The following is a 17,362-nucleotide window of genomic DNA, read 5'->3' as shown; positions in this document are numbered from 1 at the left end:
CTCTTGGCATGTGCCAGATTCTCAGCTCCTGAATCTTAGTGGACATCTGCGCTTCTTCTTTCCTCTGCCTTCCAACAGGTGAGCATGCACGTGTGTTTATGTGTGTGTGTGTGTGTGTGTGTGTGTCATTAATAGTAGGTAAATGAGCAGTATGTTAAGTTGTTTTCCTCTACTTTTTGGGGTACTTGTCACAGGTTATACTTTTTCACGGAACTCACTTTCCATGTCAAATGAATTCTATGTGTGCATTTGCTATACATGTTATAATTATTGATGTGAATGTGTGATGCCACTGTTTTTAAATGAATCATGTCACAGTAAAAAGTGGATATACTGTGGCTGTGTGTCTCCCTCTTTATCAAAACATGTTGCATTTTACTACTTTTCTTAAAATCATGTATGTCTGTATGTTTATACATTTGTATATGTGTATGCAATATTATAACACATTCGAGATAGAGAGAGAGAGAGAAAGAGAGATAAAGATATAAACAAAAAGGTGAATGGAATGAGGAGTGGAAGAGAAGACTCATGATGGAAGGAGTTGAGTTTACTTTACTTTTTAGAATGTGTACTTCTTAGAATGTGTACTTTTTAGAATGTGTACTTCTTAGAATGTGCATGTTTGTATGTTTGCTTGTTTGCATGTGTGTGTGTATCTACATTTGTCTAATAGAATGTGGGGGAAAGCATGAGCAAGAGAAGGGGTGGTGCAAGAGGCAGAGAAGAGATGCCACATGTGTCTATCTGTATTTGCTGAGATTGACCTTACTTATGGCTGTGTGGGCAGTGGCACACATCTGTATTTGTGCAAATGGGTGTGTCAGACATTTATATGTGTGTGTGTGTGTGCGTGCATGTGTGTGTATGTATGTATGCAGAGCATTTGTCCAAGTTTTGGTCAAACAGCCCCAGCTCTGTGGTCTGGCATGATTCATCTCTCCGAGAGGTGCAGAGAATGACAACAGAGTTTTCCCCAACTAGCCTTTGATGGCACAATGGAAATAAAAAAAATGGTTTAGTGGTGCAGGCTCCTCTGTTGAACATATTGAAACATGTTACATGCATGTGGGCATTAATGTCATGGCAACAAATGAAATGTTAATATAACAGATTCCCATTCAATTGGTTTGTTAGTATTTCTTCATTATTATTTTTAATAGAATGATGTCAGCAGACTGGCATAGTCTGTGTACAGATCTGAGTAATTTACAACACACTAAAGGTCAACTCTCAAAACTGTGGTCTCATCTTTGAGACAAACAACCAAACAAACACCAGGGGTCATAAATTATATCTGGGAAATATTGCTCAATCAGAGTACATGCAGACAGCATACTAATGTGCATGGCAAATGTTCCCCTGGTTGTTGCAAAGCTGCCATTGCTGCTATTTAGTACTTTGCATCAAAATGTCCAGAAATATCACAAAGTTGGGCTTTCTCAAATGTTACATAAGCGCTGAGAGAGCACGTTGTTTGGATTTGTCGTTGCCTGGGGATACCCACTCAGCAGCAGGAATACCGCTGGAAATGAAATAACGAGCCATACAAATAAAAAATTCAATGGCGCAATAAAACTCTCTATCAGTCCCACATGGCTAGTGTCGGTGTTCACAAGCCCTTTTAGTAAGCTAGCACATTGCCAGTCAGGGTGCTACAAATATGAACCACATGTTGTTTGTGTGAGTGTGTGTATGTGTGCGAGTGCGTGTGAACACATCTACTGTATGCTCTATGTGTGTATATATTTTGGGGTGTTAAAGACAGTAATATGTTTCTGCTTGTCTTTTTACCCCCTCTGTTGTAAGATGTACCTTCAATTGGAGACGATACAGTGTTTTTTTTGTTTTTTTTTAATGTGTTTGTCGCAGCATAGTCTAGTCAGTATGTCGGATGCCCAGACTCCAGAGAGACACCAACGACTGCAGGTGGGCTCCCGAGGTCGCAGCGTGGCACCCAGCGCCACCTCCAATGCCGACGTCGAGGATGTGCCCGAATTTGAGTCCTTCGAGGGCATGATAGTACCCCGTGGACCTGGGTTCCTGGCTGGTATGGCGAGACGCATTGTGTGTGTGTGTGTGTCTCATAGGTCTGATTGTATAGGGGTCCGGGACTTTGTGTTAGTACGTTTTTGTGTATATTGTGAGGTGAGTGTTTGAGTGCAAAATATTTTTGTTTACTCCAAAGGACACAGTTGTACAAATGAAATTTTAATATACCCAAATTAACATCAGTTGACATCAGTCCCTATTCCCCCTTATCACTGGCTTCCTTGTTTACCATGCAAGCTACTTCCTCAAATAACAGCCCAACTCAGTCACTTTAGTTTAGGCACTCAAATACTTCTTTTGAAGTTGACTGTGGTGGCTATTTTATCCATTCATGTAGTGATGGTTAGTGTGTGTGTGTGTGTGTGTGTGTGTGTGTGTGTGTGTGTATGTGAGTGACCTTACTAACATACCATCTGTGTTTTGAGAAGCCACACATTAATTTATTTGCAGATATATGCACTTACAAATTCTTTTGTGTGTGTCTGTCTCCATGTGTTATTGTGTATGTGCGCGAATGTATGTGTGTGTGTGTGTGTGTGTGTGCGTCTGTGTTTCTGTGTATGTGTGTCTTCACAGCGTTCCTGGACATCTGGGACCTGGACGTGATGAAGGACCGCCGTGATGTGAACAAGCAGCAGCACAACACAGTTGCCTACGCCAACGACAACCTGATTGTGCGCCGTGCACAGGAGTTCCAGATCAAACTGACCTTCAACCGTGCCTACAACCCCGCTGAGGACCAGTTCGCCATGGAGTTTGCCATTGGTGAGACCCCCCACTATCACCTCGTCCAGCCAGTCAACTTGGGACAAATGATCAGTGAAGTAGCAAAGGAAAAAATAACTGTGTGTATCAGAGAATTTAACTCATATTTAGTTTGTCAGCTTAAATGTAATTTCAGAAATAGGACACTTCTCTTCATTGGAAAAAGACAAAAACAGGCATATACGGTTTCATAACTAAGCCTGTCACCTAATTACATGGGAAAGCGAGAGTATCTAATTCTGCACATCTATGGCATTTCTAAACGCACAGTTCTCTTGGACTGCTCCCTGCTGTATACATACTCTGTCTAGTCACTCCAAGCACACCTGATGATGGCTAGTGTAACTAAGATGCTCATGATTGACTAAATCCTGCTAAATTTTAAAAATTTGCAATTTTTAAAAAAGATCTGAAAACATACCTGTACAGGAAAGCTTTTAGTTAACTCATCTTATCCTGTAGACTACTTTTTCAGATTATTCTACATCTGCTGCCATTGGAGTGCGCAGCCAGTCAGAAGCAGATGGGCTCCCCCTATTAAGTCAGGTTCTGCTCAAGGTTTCTTCCTAGAATATGGGAGATTTCCTTGCCACAGCTGCCATATGGCGTGCTTATGGGGGGTAAAGGGTTAAGGCTGCCAGTCTTATGACATGTTATTTTTCTATATTTTTTATATGTTGCTGAGTGGATCATAAACGGCCCCAGCAATGAAGAAAAGTGATTGATAATGACTGACTGACTATTATTGTGTTACATGCTTCAAATGTAAAGCACTTTGAGCTGCATTCTGTGTATGAAAGGTGCTATACAAATAAAGCTTATTATTATTATTATTATTATAAATCAGGGGTGTTCAACCAATGACTTTTGTGTGTCCACCCGCTATTCAGAAAAAGCAGAGTATCCCCACTTCCCTATTCTCTGTGATTCCTGTACTGGTATTTAGGGACTTGAACATGATGCCAGTGTATTTACAACGCACGTGAACCACATCCTGCTGCCTGGACCCTTGCTTCCAGAAATGCCAGCCTGTCAGAATCATGTGTGAAATGCCCTCCTCATCACTTTCTCCCTCTGAGACTTCCTTCCCAATGACTTCCTCTTTCTTGGAGTCCTGACATGTTTGTCCAGTGAAACATGCTTGTTTTGTCATGCTGAGGCACAGATCTTTTGATTTACCTTTTTTTTAATAAATACATATATTTGTATATATATATGTATATATATTATATATAATTGTGATGCATATGCACCAGAACATGACTGGCACCAACAATCATTTTAGGGTTAATAGAACTTCAAATCTACAGTGAGGGATCACATTGTTAAGATGTCCTGAGCTGGATTACAGCCTGAATATCTTTTTCCCTTTATAGTGCCAAGCTCAAAATTGTATTCCTCTTCCATTCCACTAGGCGGCAGTCCTCAGGCCAGCAAGGGCACATACATCCCTGTGTTTCCCAGCGAGGAGCGTAATAAGTCATGGAAGGGCCGCATTGTGGACACCAATGATAACGTCCTCACTATGGGCATCACTCCCACACCAGACAGCATTGTGGGAAAGTACCGTCTGTATGTTGCTGTGCAGACACCCTATGGCATCAGGAGGACTAAGAGGGACCCAAGCCTCGATGTCTACGTGCTCTTCAATCCATGGGCCAAAGGTTGGACACTATGTATCATTTTATATCTGCCTGAATTGTTTTGTTTTTTCCCAAATGGTTGTATATGACCAGTGGGCAGCCGTGGCCCACTGGTTAGCACTCTGGACTTGTAACCGGAGGGTTGCCGGTTCGAGCCCCGACCAGTGGGCCGCGGCTGAAGTGCCCTTGAGCAAGGCACCTAACCCCTCACTGCTCCCCGAGCACCGCCGTTGAAGCAGGCAGCTCACTGTGCCGGAATTAGTGTGTGCTTCACCTCACTGTGTGCTGTTTGTGTTTCACTAATTCACCGATGGTGTTAAATGCAGAGACCAAATTTCCCTTCACGGGATCAAAAAAGTATATATACTTAAATGTAGTGAGGACTTTTGTCCAGCCACTTGGTCCTTTGTGCAATACTTCATGATCCTAATTTGGAACTAATTATATTAAAAAAATATATTTGTACATTAGTAATATATACAATTTAAGTGTTTTCATTAAAGTTAGTCAATGTGTGTGTGTGTGTGTTCTTCAGAGGATGCTGTGTATCTGGAGGATGAGGCGGAGCGAGAGGAGTGTGTGATGAATGAGGTGGGGATCGTCTACCATGGAGCCTACGACGACATTTCTGAAAGAAACTGGAACTTTGGCCAGGTACCAATTCACTAACCTCCTTTTAGACTGACAACCAACCGCAGCATGTTTCTGTATCAAAACTGATCCAATTTGCTCTTTGACACTCGGAGAACAGCTCATTTTGATATGGACCCAGCCATATCAAGGCTGGATCTGGATCATAATATAAAATACACTGGTCATCTGCTTTTCGGTACCCATTAGTACTGAAATTATGAATAATATAACTATTTATATATAAGATCATATCAGTTACATATGACACTGTCTGGCCCCATGCCCAGAAAATCTCACATATTACATTTTGGCTTTTCAATTTCCACTGTTAAGTGTCCAGGCCCCCATGTTGAATGCGGGGAAAGGTCATAGTGATCAGTCAGTCAGGATCGGCTCTTAATAGACTTTTCCTGACTCCTTTACTATGTCTGGATTTGAGCCAGTGTATGACACAACTTTCCACACAAGGAAATCTGGCTGATATTATGGGGATGATGTATGGCCAGCCATACACACTTTCTCCCCCTAAAGATCACCAGGCAGCAATCCAGTAAGCTACTAATGGGAGGCTTATTCAGGGTGTCTCTGGACCAAAGCCAAGATGGTAGATACATTATTACCATTGTGTAACATGTAACAGTGTATAATCTTAATACAAATAATAATACATTATATGAGAGAGAATGATATAATTGAACTTACTCTATCTTCAGAATCTCCATACTGTACCTCTTCCATATCAATATAAATAACCACAAGCCCCAGGACAAAAGTCAGCTAAATAGTCTTTCCATGAAAATAGGCATATATCACCAGAAACCAGAACACTGTCAAAGACGGATCTGATTCTAAAAATACATAATATGTGTAAACAGGGACTAGTAAGTGGAGAAGTTCCATGACCCGTCTCATGTCCTGTCCTGGTGTGCTCTGTGCCCCTGCAGTTTGAGTTTGGCATCCTGGATGCCTGCCTATTCATCATGGATAAAGGGGAGCTCCCCATCACCAACCGCGGGGACCCGGTCAAGATCTCCAGGAAGGCGTCTGCCATGGTGAGAAGAGAATGGGTCTGTGTGGTCATCTGAAAGGGCTCCTCCAGGGACGAGCAATGAACACCTTTGAGCCCTGAGCAACCCACTGGGTTGTTTTTAGATAAGCACAACAGGAGCTTTAGCATTTCAACCAATATTATCTCATGATCTCATCCAATAACTTTTGCTATTCAACTGTTACATCTTACCTCACCTCACCACTCAACCGCTCCTCTGTGTGCTCCTGGCCAGTTGAACTGCCGGGACGATGACGGGGTGCTGGTGGGCAACTGGAGTGGGGACTACATGTATGGTGTGGCGCCCACCTCCTGGACTGGCAGTGTGGAAATCCTCCTCAACTACGGAAATGGGGGCGTGCCCGTCTGCTATGCCCAGTGCTGGGTGTATGCCGCCGTCTTCAACACCTGTAAGAAACTCTCAGCATGGACAATGCTGAATCAGAGGATTTCATGTTTGGTTTAAAGAATTGATCTAAGGAGGGTATACTGACTCAAGTGTACTTGATCATAATGTGTCCTGTTCTCCACTGTAGTTCTGTCTCCTCTCTTGCTATCACGCCTAATTCTGTCTGATCTTATATCTATCTCTCATCTAATTTTGATCATGTCTAGTTCTATACCTATAGGTATAGAACTAGAACTATAGGTATAGAACTATAGGTATAGACTATAGGTATAGAACTATAGTCCTGTCTTGATGGGTTCTGATCCTTTCTGGTCTAGGACAAGTCTAAGTCTAAACTTGTCCTGGTCCTGCCTAAGACTAATCTTGTCCTGATCCTCTCTAGTCTAGTCTAGATCATCTCTAGTCTACTCTTGATCCTCTCTAGTCTGATCCTGATCCTCTCTGGTCTAGATCGTTTCTAGTCTGATCCTGTCTTGTATTGCTTCAGTCCTGCGCTGCCTGGGGATTCCTGCCAGGGTGGTGACCAACTTCTTCTCTGCCCATGACAATGATGGCAACCTAAAGATGGACATCATCCTGGATGAGAATGGGAAAGTGGACCGGGATCGCACCAAGGATTCCATCTGGTAACCTGGATAGGCATAACCCCTCATTAACCACTACATCACCACAGTCCTATGGCAATTTTAATTGGTGGAACTTCACAAAATATGCTGATGTTGTCACATAACTTCAAAGGCCACTATCATTTACACTCCATACCAGCTTACTCTGTGTTCCTGAATGTGTGTGTGTGTGTATCATCAGGAACTACCACTGCTGGAATGAGTGCTACATGACACGTCCTGACCTCCCTGACGGCTTTGGGGGTTGGCAGGTGGTGGATTCTACACCTCAGGAAACTAGTGATGGTAACACACACACTCACGCATACACAACACACAGAGAGATGCACAAATCATTACCCAAATAAATAATCCCAATGCGTTTTTCTTTGCAACTAACTTCATAGATTTGTAACAAATATTATGAGTCATATGACACTTGCTTTCATTGTGTGTATGTTATTATGTGGTCTACAGGCATGTACAGGTGTGGCCCTGCATCGGTCCATGCTATAAAACACGGCATGATCTGCTACCCATTTGATTCCCCATTTGTGTTTGCAGAGGTAAGAAAACAATGCCACAATATCAAGATCATTTTTAAATATTCTTATATAATCCTAAATGTTTCAAAGTTAGCTCAAAGTTCAAGCCTTTTTTATGGGTTAGTTTTAGTTGTGAGTAGGACCAACATTACTATGGATTTGGTCAACAAAAATAAATTGTGTTCCTTACTGTAGGTGAACAGTGATGTGGTGTTCTACCAGCGAAACCGTGATGGAACATTGATTCCGGTGCGAAAGAACACAAAGCATGTTGGTCGCCTGGTTCTGACTAAAGCTATTGGTACCAATGGCCGCCGTGAAATCACTGAGGCTTACAAGTTCCCCGAGGGTAAGACCACTATAATCACAAAGCCTGACATGGATATGGCTGAAAACCTGCAGCCTGTTCTAAAAGGTTAAATGAACTTGATCATTTTAATCTCATAATATTAGCCCTACCAGCAGACCTGTCAGTGTTTGTGCTGTTGTCCTTTTGCTACACCCTTGCCCTTCCAGCAAAACAGGTGTTTTAAAAGCATTGAAACGATGATAGACAGACATCCTTTGGTCAAAACACATTGCACCTCCACCTATCAGCCAATTATCCTCATGTTAGCAGTTTTGTAGTCTGAATTCTTGCTCTCAGCAGAGGGAGAGCAACAGAAAGACGAATGTTTTTCTGTATTTTGGGTGCGAAATCCGGGAAATCTCCCTTATTTTCAATGCTCAATGTTCTGCTCTGCTCTCTGTGCTCTGGTGTACAATACAGGTACTACTTCCACATTAGTACTTGCAGTGTGAATTGGTATTTGCTTGCTGCATGGTTCCATTTGCATTGTCACACCCCATTGTTAGTTTGTTTCAAAATGTTCTCACTAATTTTCAACACTCTTTTGCTTCAGGGAAAGATGTGATCTTTTATGCCCTCTGGTGTACATTTCTGGTACTGCTCCTTCGCCTTCTACTGGCACTTACCTCTGTTTTCTTGCAGGCAGCGCTGAAGAGCGGACAGTGCTGGAAAAGGCGGAGTTGTACGGCTGTCAGCGGCAACGTGTGGATCCCCCACCGGCCGACGTGGAGCTGATTTTACCTGCCGTAGAGGTGAGAGTCGGGGATGACTTTGCGGTCACTGTGGAGCTGAAGAACCTCAGTGGGAAGAGCCGCACACTTGATCTCTATGTCAGTGGTTCCGTGGTGTACTACACTGGTGTACCCAGCTCCGAGGTCATCTTCAAGAGACACACCCTCACTGTGGAACCAAAGAGTGGTGAGACTTGTGTGTGTGTGTGTATATATATATATATATATGTGTGTTTCAGATATGTCTCCGTGTATAAATTGTGTTAAATTCAGGTCTGTTGTTTATTCGAGTAGTGAACGAGATGTATGTTAAGCTCTGCCTGGTGTGTTATACAGTGGCGAGGGAGATGATTGCGGTTCGTGCTGACGACTACATGACGAATCTGGTGGAACAGGCCAACCTGCACTTCATCGTCACTGGGAAGTCCAGAGAGACGGGCCAGATTGCCACAGCAATGCTCACCGTCGCCATGCGCAAACCCAAACTCACAGTGAAGGTGTGTAAACAAGCTCTCTCTCACTCATTCCTCATCAGTTGATCTTCCAACTGCTTTCTCTTGGATTCATCACATTTTCTGTCATCTCTCTCTCCCCTTCCACTCTTTCCTTTTCATTCCTCTTTGACTCCATTTATCGTTCTATTTTTCACCCCTGTAACTGTAAGTGCATTTTCTCTCTCTCTGTCATGCAGGTATCAGGCAGTCCAAGAGTGAGGGAGGAGATGTTTGTGACTGTGGAGTTCACCAATAACTTTAAGTTTGACCTGAAGGATGTAGACATTCGTGTGGAGGGGCCTGGAGTGATGTCGCCTCACCACAAGATCCAGAGGTGGGACACACACACACACACACTGGACCTTATTTATTAATTGAATGTAGAGAATACAGTACAAATCTGAGTGCAGAAATCATCTTACAACAGGGCTCACATGTGATTTATGAAACTTTCATTCCACACCATTCAAAGAGTAATAATGAACTGGTGTTGAACATATAAATGCTGCATCTGAAAACAATCGTAATTTATCAAGCCCATTTAATTATATTCTCAGTCTTAGTCACAAGACACCATGTTCAGAACTTCAAAGAAACAGTAGCCTCGTTTATATGGACACTTTCGGTTTATTTAGCGTTCATGTAAACAGTTCAGTAGAAATCTTTAATCCGATTAATTTCAATCTGATTGAGAAAAAAAAAAAAAACGTCCATGTAAATGCAGCCACTGTAACAGGCAGAGATAAACACACAATAGTTATTCATATATGAGTGTGTTTTGACAGATTGATTGCACCTGGTACCACCATGTCATGGACCCAAAGCTTCTCACCATGGAGGGTAGGACCAACCAAGCTGGTGGCCAGCCTGGACTGTGCTGCTCTCAGACAGGTACACAAACACACACACAAACAAACAAACAGGCACACTCAGAACAACATACAAGAACATATTCCTACACACACACACACTTCGGCACTCAAGTCCTCTTTTGGTGTTGGCGAAGTAATATTTTATTTACTATTATACTACAGGGTTCCTACACATTTTCCATTTCAAAATTCCATACTTTTTCCATACTCAAATTTTCAAACTTCTCGGTACATTTTTCTGTCCATATTCTAGACATTGTCAATGGAGCGTTCTACTAGCATTGTGAAGAGCTGTATAATAATGTTTATTATTAACTTGGTAGGCCTTGGATACTTTTTGTTGGAGGAAGTGCTGTGTTGGAAGGTGCACTCACATTTTTAGTTCTCTGTAGATACAAGCATAGCCTACTGTACATATGTTGGGAGACTAGTGCACTGCTGGCAGAGCCAGAGGCCTCAGAAATCACCATAAACAATATTATTTGTATGCAATAACAGTTTATCAGATAATGCAGTATCCATGTCTTGGTATCTTTTACAAAATCAAAAAAGTCTACCAGTGTTTTAGTCGAAAATAGCAGAGCTACACAAACATACCAGTGCACAATGGTGTAGGGCACTTGCATAAAACAGGGATTCTCGATTTGGTTTTGGTACCAGGGTTCCCTTGTGGGAGACATTTTTTTCTGAGGACCCCCATTCAATTGTATCTTGATGATGTGGACTGACAGTTAAGCTACACAACAGTAGGAATGGTTCATTATGACCTGAGTGAAGTGATTAGTCCTGTAGATGCAATAGTCTGGAAACACAAATATTTCTCCATACCATTGTTTCTTTTTTCCATACTTATCCAGACCTGGAAATCAAATTCCATACTTTTCCAGGTTTTCCATACTGTGTAGGAACCCTGATACTATGTAGCTTGAATGTTTATCCTCATTTGTACTGTAATATATACACACATAGTTTTTATTAATAATAAATAATACCGTTATTCACAATTCTGTTGTTTCTACAGGTGTCTGGGGAGGCTGATGTCACCATCGTGGGTTAAAGAGGAAAAAGTGGAAAAGAGGGCTAAAGAGAAAGCTAGTGGGAGGAGAGAGCAAGGCAGAGAAGAGAGGCTTTAGCTCCCATCTATTCTAATGAAGAAGACATTTAACTTGACTCACTAGAAAAGTATATGTGATGAGTAGACCACTGGGCCTTCCTTTTTGTATGTATCCTTTTAAATCCCAAATCCCATATGGTGCTGTAGAGCTAAAGTATAAATAGGCCTACAGGTAGACGTGATGGCACACTGTATGTTCTGAATGAGATTCCTTCTTTATGAAACTTTGTTTCTGCTTTCACTCTCCTTGACTGAGTGCACACCTCAGCCATTCAATAAAGCCAAAGTTGATAAATCAGACATAAGCCTTCATTTTTGTGTGTTTAAGGGTTTCCCGTCTGTGTTAGTTGACCACACCTTCAACATCAAGCAGATGTGAGAGCTTTCAGACGTAGGCCTAGAAATTTGGGCCAACTTAATCTATTAGAAAGAAGAGTGGATTTTCAGTGTGAACTCTGAATGACTATAAAATAGCATGTAATATCATTGAACATTACATACATTTTTGTTTGTTCAAATACATTTAACATCATGAAAGTAGTGTATAGTAGGCCTGAAAAGATTACTCGAGTAACTTGAATAATTTGATTACAAAAAATTCTCTGCCTTGTGGCTTCGTTTAATTAAGTATCAGCTCCCCGGCACCGACCAGTTAGTGCCCCCCTCCTTCCCCCTGTACTGTGCATCAATCATCAAGCAAAGCATAAGAAACAAACATTTCAATCTTATTCTCCGGTGATTCCTGTATGCTGGAAGATGTTTCCATCCACACACATTTGGGTAGCGCATACCGGCATCTTCACAAGACTCTTCCGATTAGATAGAGTCCCACCCATGTGTCTGAGCAACCTATGGTTCTCGAGATATAATAGGCCAGTCAATCTAGCCCAAAAAGACAAAAAAATTGCAAATGTCTCATAGTTTTTATTGGTCCTAATACCCTCCTGAATCATATACTAAAAGTCTACCGCAGTAGATGGAGTGAAACATATATATATATATATATATATATATATATATATATATATATATATATATATATTAGATTTAAGGCCAAAGTTGTGTCCAACACTAAGTAAATTGAGTAGAATAGGGGAAATTTTTCAATTAATAGCTAGCTATGAAACTTCTCCAGTTGATCAGTGACCTCATACCAAAGAAAACATGTATTACAAGTTTTTGAGATTTTATGTTTATATATGCAAATTATGCATTTATTCATAAAATGTACCATACCGTAATTTGCATATATTGCAAAACACGCAATCTGAAAATTGGATGAAGCCAGATTAAAAATGTATTGTTTCATTATGTTGAGACAATACAGAAAGACAAAATTAAAGAAGGGACTGTGGCTATGTTTCTCTATCATCCCATCCATTAAAAAATACTACTTAGTCAGATGTTTTTGGTATAAAATGTAGAAATGATCAGGCTTATTGAAAATATATAAACATAACTCCTCCCTAATCAAACACAAAATACAGATAGGAAGAAATTTGTAATTAATAGTTTATGTAGGCCTAAGTGTTACTGAAGTGGATATTTCTCCTCCACAGTGTACGGAAACTTAATTTTGAGAAAACACCATTTAAAGGTGCCCTGCCACTAGTGTTAATTTCGTCAGACGAGACGAGAGGAAATATGTTCGTCAACGACCTTTTTTTCATGACTAAGACGAGACGATGACGTGACGGCAGTAATGTCCTGAAACACTGACTAAGACTATCTTAAGATGAATTATTGTTGACGAAAAAAGACGAGACTAAAATGTTTTGCATGAAATAAGAACTAAGATAAAATCTCTCTTCATTTTCGTCTACAAAAGGAGAAGACAGAATATCTAGCTGTTACGTTTTCAAAATATTCCGAATGAGTTCATACGCAACAACTTTCCTGTAGGCTAGTCTACGTGCTGTTGCTGCAACCCTGTGGCTGCAACACGAAACTACATGGAACAAGAACACTGGAGATTTCTGCCAGAGTTACCAACTAACTACCTAAGCTTTATGCCACAATGCTACATACCCAGAAGTTGAAGCTTCTCTCATACAAATTAACATCCACCAGAATGTCCATACGAAAATGTTCATCATGTAATGTCAACTATTTAACTAGTTAGACTGATGATGAAAAGTTTGCTAGCAAGTAAGCTAATATGGAAAGTTTGCTAGCAAGTTAGCTATGGCTAAGATGGAGAGTCTGTTTGGGGAATGTGTTGTGTTTGGGCGCATATCGCCATCTAGCGAGGCGGAGTAAAACATTAATACTTTGGTCTACGACAGTGTTTCTCAAACTTTTTCAGTTTCAGGACCACTTAACTAACCCTAGCTAAAAAAAAAAAAAGATTAGACCTACTTCAACAGTAGCCTATAATTAGTCTACACTATAGGCCTACTCACTGAACCACCTTGCTTATTGTCTTTGCACTTTGCTTATTGTGTGGATTCATACTGTATGATTTAAACTGGCATATCTTACATAGACAGTGTTGCAGAACTGTTTTTACATACAAGTTGGTTCAATATTGCAAACAACTCATCTATATTATATTTTACCACGTCTGCTCACGGACCACTTGAGATAGCTTGCGGACCACCAGTGATTCCCGGACCACACTTTGAGAAACACTGGTCTACGAATATGACAGTGGTCCAGTCAAATCTTTTACTGTCTATGGTCAAATCCCAGCCGAGCTATAACTGTAGCTCGACTTACCTGTGCATGTAAACATACTGACTGACAAAAAATCAGAATGAGTAATTATAACAGACGAGTAGCCCTGTGGACACACAATATTGTTGGAAAATTGAGATGTGTGAAACACTATTTGACTCAAATGGTAATCAGAAATAATTTGTTATTAAAAAAGACTAAAATGTGTTCACTAAAACTGACTAAGACTAAGATACCTTTAGTTTTCTTATGACTAAAACTAGACTAAAATGACGAGACTTTTAGTCGACTAAAACTTGACTAACAAAAATGATATTTGAATGACTAAATATGACAAAGACTAAAAAGGACATTTCGTCACAAGACTAAGACTAAGACTAAATTAAAAATAGGTGACAAAATTAACACTAGCATAGGCCTACGCGTTAATTTGTTAGAACCCGATTGATGCAAAGTGCGTCAAAAAACACATCCTTTCTTCTTTGTTACATTGCTCCGGAACTGTTCATTGCAACGAGAAAACTTTTATTGCATGACAGAGCAGAAGTGGGGCTTTCCAACGAGACTACGTCTATGTCTGTACGATCAAGTATGAAAATAAAAGAAAATCATGAAATTAAATCAAATTGCATCATATTTACAGTCTATACTTCTCTGCGTTCACCTGCTCACCCATTACTCTCGTTTGAATTACTCGCAAACCTGTGATAGCATAGATATGGCAAGCATATCAGATGAAAGACAGGGCTAATGGTACCATGAATATCGACCCTTTTGGCTGAAAAAAACAGACTAAGTAACTGAAAAATAATAACGTCATGTACACAAACCAACGCTGCACACCCATTACTCTCATTTGAATTACTCGCGGACCCGTGATCGGATAGATATGCCACGCACGTCAGATGAAAGAGGAGACACAGAGCTATCATTTGATATCAAGTACATCATTCTGGGTTATAAAACAGACGAAGTGACAGCAAAATAATAACTTCATATAGCTGGACTTGCCCCATGTTTACGAATTTTTGTCTGTTTTTGTGGCAAAGCATGTTTATAATCCAACGCTATCGTGTGTTTCTCTATGGCAAAGCCTGTTCATAATCCGGTTTTGAAATCCTAGCAAATTCCTGCATGGCATCCAATTCAAGGCTCACATTGCATCCCAATTTGTTCAACAAAGAAACCCCTTTTTTGCATACACCAAAATATTTTTTTGTGAGATACATGTAAAAATATATGATTTTTTATAATACGCTTTTTGTATTATTATTATTATTATTATTATTGTTTTATTATTTAACATAATAACCTAATGGTGATATAACATAGTGGTGATAACACTTGTCGGTAGGGCCCCCTAGGAATCTTTGCTTGGGGCCCCCACAGACTCTAGAATTGCCTCTGCCTGAAGGTACTGTCCGTATAATAAATAATTATCCGTCTTGTAAATAAACTACTAGTGCTTTTTCAAAGTTCAACCTAAATAATCATGTTGGTTGCTAGGTTGACATTATACTGGTGGTTGCTAGGGTAATTAAGATGGTTGCTAGGATAATTGTGTTTGTTGCTATGGTGGCTGCTAGGTTGACATGGTTTAATGCATAGACATAGAAATGGAGAGACTGCATTGGGCTTCAGAACGTATGTTAATAGTGTCACCATCTTGGTGGTGGCAACAATCAAGCGGTAAATCACTGGAGGCCAGTAGAGAAACAGGTGTCTCTAATTTGAAATCAGACAGGTATCTCGATTGATTGAGAGTGCCGGCAAGATTGCCGGCAAGTGTTACCCATAGACAGTAAGATGTTGCCCCACCAATATGGCAGCAGCTTCAGATTCCTTGGAGCTAACATCTGTGAGGACCTGAGCTGGTCACACCATATACTGTAGGTATGATGACAAAGGCAGCAAGACAGCGGCTTTCCTTTCTTCGGCGGCTGTGGATGTTTGGTATGGACGGTGAAATACTGACCAACTTCTACAACTGTACCATTGAGAGTATCCTGACTGGCAACATCACAGCATGGTATGGTAACAGCACCGTGATATTAAAGCCCTGCAAAGAGCGGCCAGGTCAGCGCAGCATAAGGACTGATTACAGGCGCCCATTTATGTTTTCATTGGTGGGTGCTCAAACAATTTAATGCCAAATGCCCAACCTAATGCAAAAACATAACACATGAAGTGTTGTCATACAATTTTTGAGAAAGTAGTAATGTATGCATTTCAGCACCTAGGAAATCAACAGCGGCCGACACACACACAAAAACGGCAATAGGCCTAAAGTTTGCGGGAGTCCGTGGGTGTCACCCACGAGGAAATTTCTTAAATACTGTTAAGTAAAGGCACAATTTCTGCGCACTTTCAGTCACAGAATAGAACCTGCACTATGCCTAAACCACACATGGTCCATCGTTTGACTCCTGAACACTCTCCCATTATCCAGACATATGCGTGAAAACAGTTTAACTCACAAGGGAAATTGACATGGTCATATGTTGCCCACAAACTAAAAACACTTTGCTTTCTCGGTGTAACGAGGTATGATGCCAACTGTGACTGTTGTTTTACACTGTTTCTAGCGGTCTGATTGTAACACAACGTGTATGCATTCTCTTTTAGCTCTGCTGAATACTGTCTGCGGTGGGGTATGACCTGTAAACTTAAACTGACCCCTCATGCATTGTTAACCCTATGACAGGTATGTCTTAAGCTATGTCCTGACTGACATGTGGATGTATATGTAGGTATATTTAGGTATGTATATTTATGTGTATCTTTTCATATGGTATCATTAATATATGAAAGGCTGCTATCTATTTTCTAAACTAATTATCTGGAGTTATATGGCCATTGTATCCCTGAGTCTGTGGAGACTGGTCATGTTTAATGCAAGTCATGTGTAATGGTCCATATTTGTGCTTGGGAGAATGATTGCAAACATTTTTATTGTGTTTTTGTTTTGGGTTTGTTTTAGATCTGTACAGCTACACCATTTCGCTAGCTGCTGTTCTCTATACTGTGAATTCATTCATTTTAAATCCCCCCTGTGTGTGCTGCTCATTGTTTCATGTTCCATATGTGTTGTGCATGCATTACTTGAAAAGAACTAGCTCCAGTTATGTATGAACAGTGAAGGTAACGATCTCTTGTGAAAAACGTGAACTTGAAGAAGTGAAAATTTAACAATATGAACTATGAATATTGAACAACTTGAAGCTACATCTATGTGTGAACATGCTTAACAAAATATGTGAACAAAACATGGGAACTAAACGTGCGAATATAATCAGTGGGAGCCCTGCTTGTTTCCCTGCAACAAGAAGCTTCCATCTGGGGGTGATGGAAGACAGTGACACCCTCAGTGTGTTTGAAATGTCCAGTCGATTGCGCAATTTGTCTAGTTGCAGTCATTGCCGAAAA

At 40.7% G+C, this 17,362-nt stretch overlaps 1 protein-coding gene across 2 annotated transcripts; it reads left to right on the top strand.

Moving 5' to 3' along the window:
- f13a1b (coagulation factor XIII, A1 polypeptide b) lies at window positions 1–11,558 on the top strand. Of its 2 annotated transcripts, none has more exons than XM_042069105.1 (16): window positions 1–78; window positions 1,873–2,050; window positions 2,629–2,817; window positions 4,233–4,481; window positions 4,996–5,114; window positions 6,038–6,145; window positions 6,377–6,551; window positions 7,038–7,176; window positions 7,358–7,461; window positions 7,633–7,721; window positions 7,896–8,049; window positions 8,692–8,967; window positions 9,117–9,277; window positions 9,472–9,608; window positions 10,060–10,165; window positions 11,168–11,558. In XM_042069105.1, exons 2-16 carry the CDS (start codon window positions 1,888–1,890, stop codon window positions 11,201–11,203), a joined length of 2,205 nt encoding a protein of 734 aa, XP_041925039.1. In that variant the 5' UTR covers window positions 1–78; window positions 1,873–1,887; the 3' UTR covers window positions 11,204–11,558. The 2 variants fall into 2 exon arrangements, with proteins under 2 accessions (XP_041925039.1, XP_041925040.1); XM_042069106.1 differs by having other exon boundaries at window positions 15–78; window positions 1,878–2,050.
- The last annotated feature ends 5,804 nt before the right edge of the window (window positions 11,559–17,362 follow it).

Source organism: Alosa sapidissima, chromosome 18 (assembly GCF_018492685.1).
Source record: "Alosa sapidissima isolate fAloSap1 chromosome 18, fAloSap1.pri, whole genome shotgun sequence".
Classification (NCBI taxonomy): Eukaryota; Metazoa; Chordata; class Actinopteri; order Clupeiformes; family Clupeidae; genus Alosa; species Alosa sapidissima.
Note: the sequence above shows the minus strand (reverse complement) of the source record. Positions and strands in the feature narration are given on the sequence as shown.

Bases quoted from the DNA above. Each gene is read 5' to 3' on its own strand.
- f13a1b (XM_042069105.1), top strand. From the start codon at position 1,888: ATGTCGGATGCCCAGACTCCAGAGAGACACCAACGACTGCAGGTGGGC. The intron at 6,146-6,376 runs GTGAGAAGAGAA...GCTCCTGGCCAG, and splicing joins CCAGGAAGGCGTCTGCCATG to TTGAACTGCCGGGACGATGA. The intron at 8,050-8,691 runs GTAAGACCACTA...GTTTTCTTGCAG, and splicing joins GGCTTACAAGTTCCCCGAGG to GCAGCGCTGAAGAGCGGACA.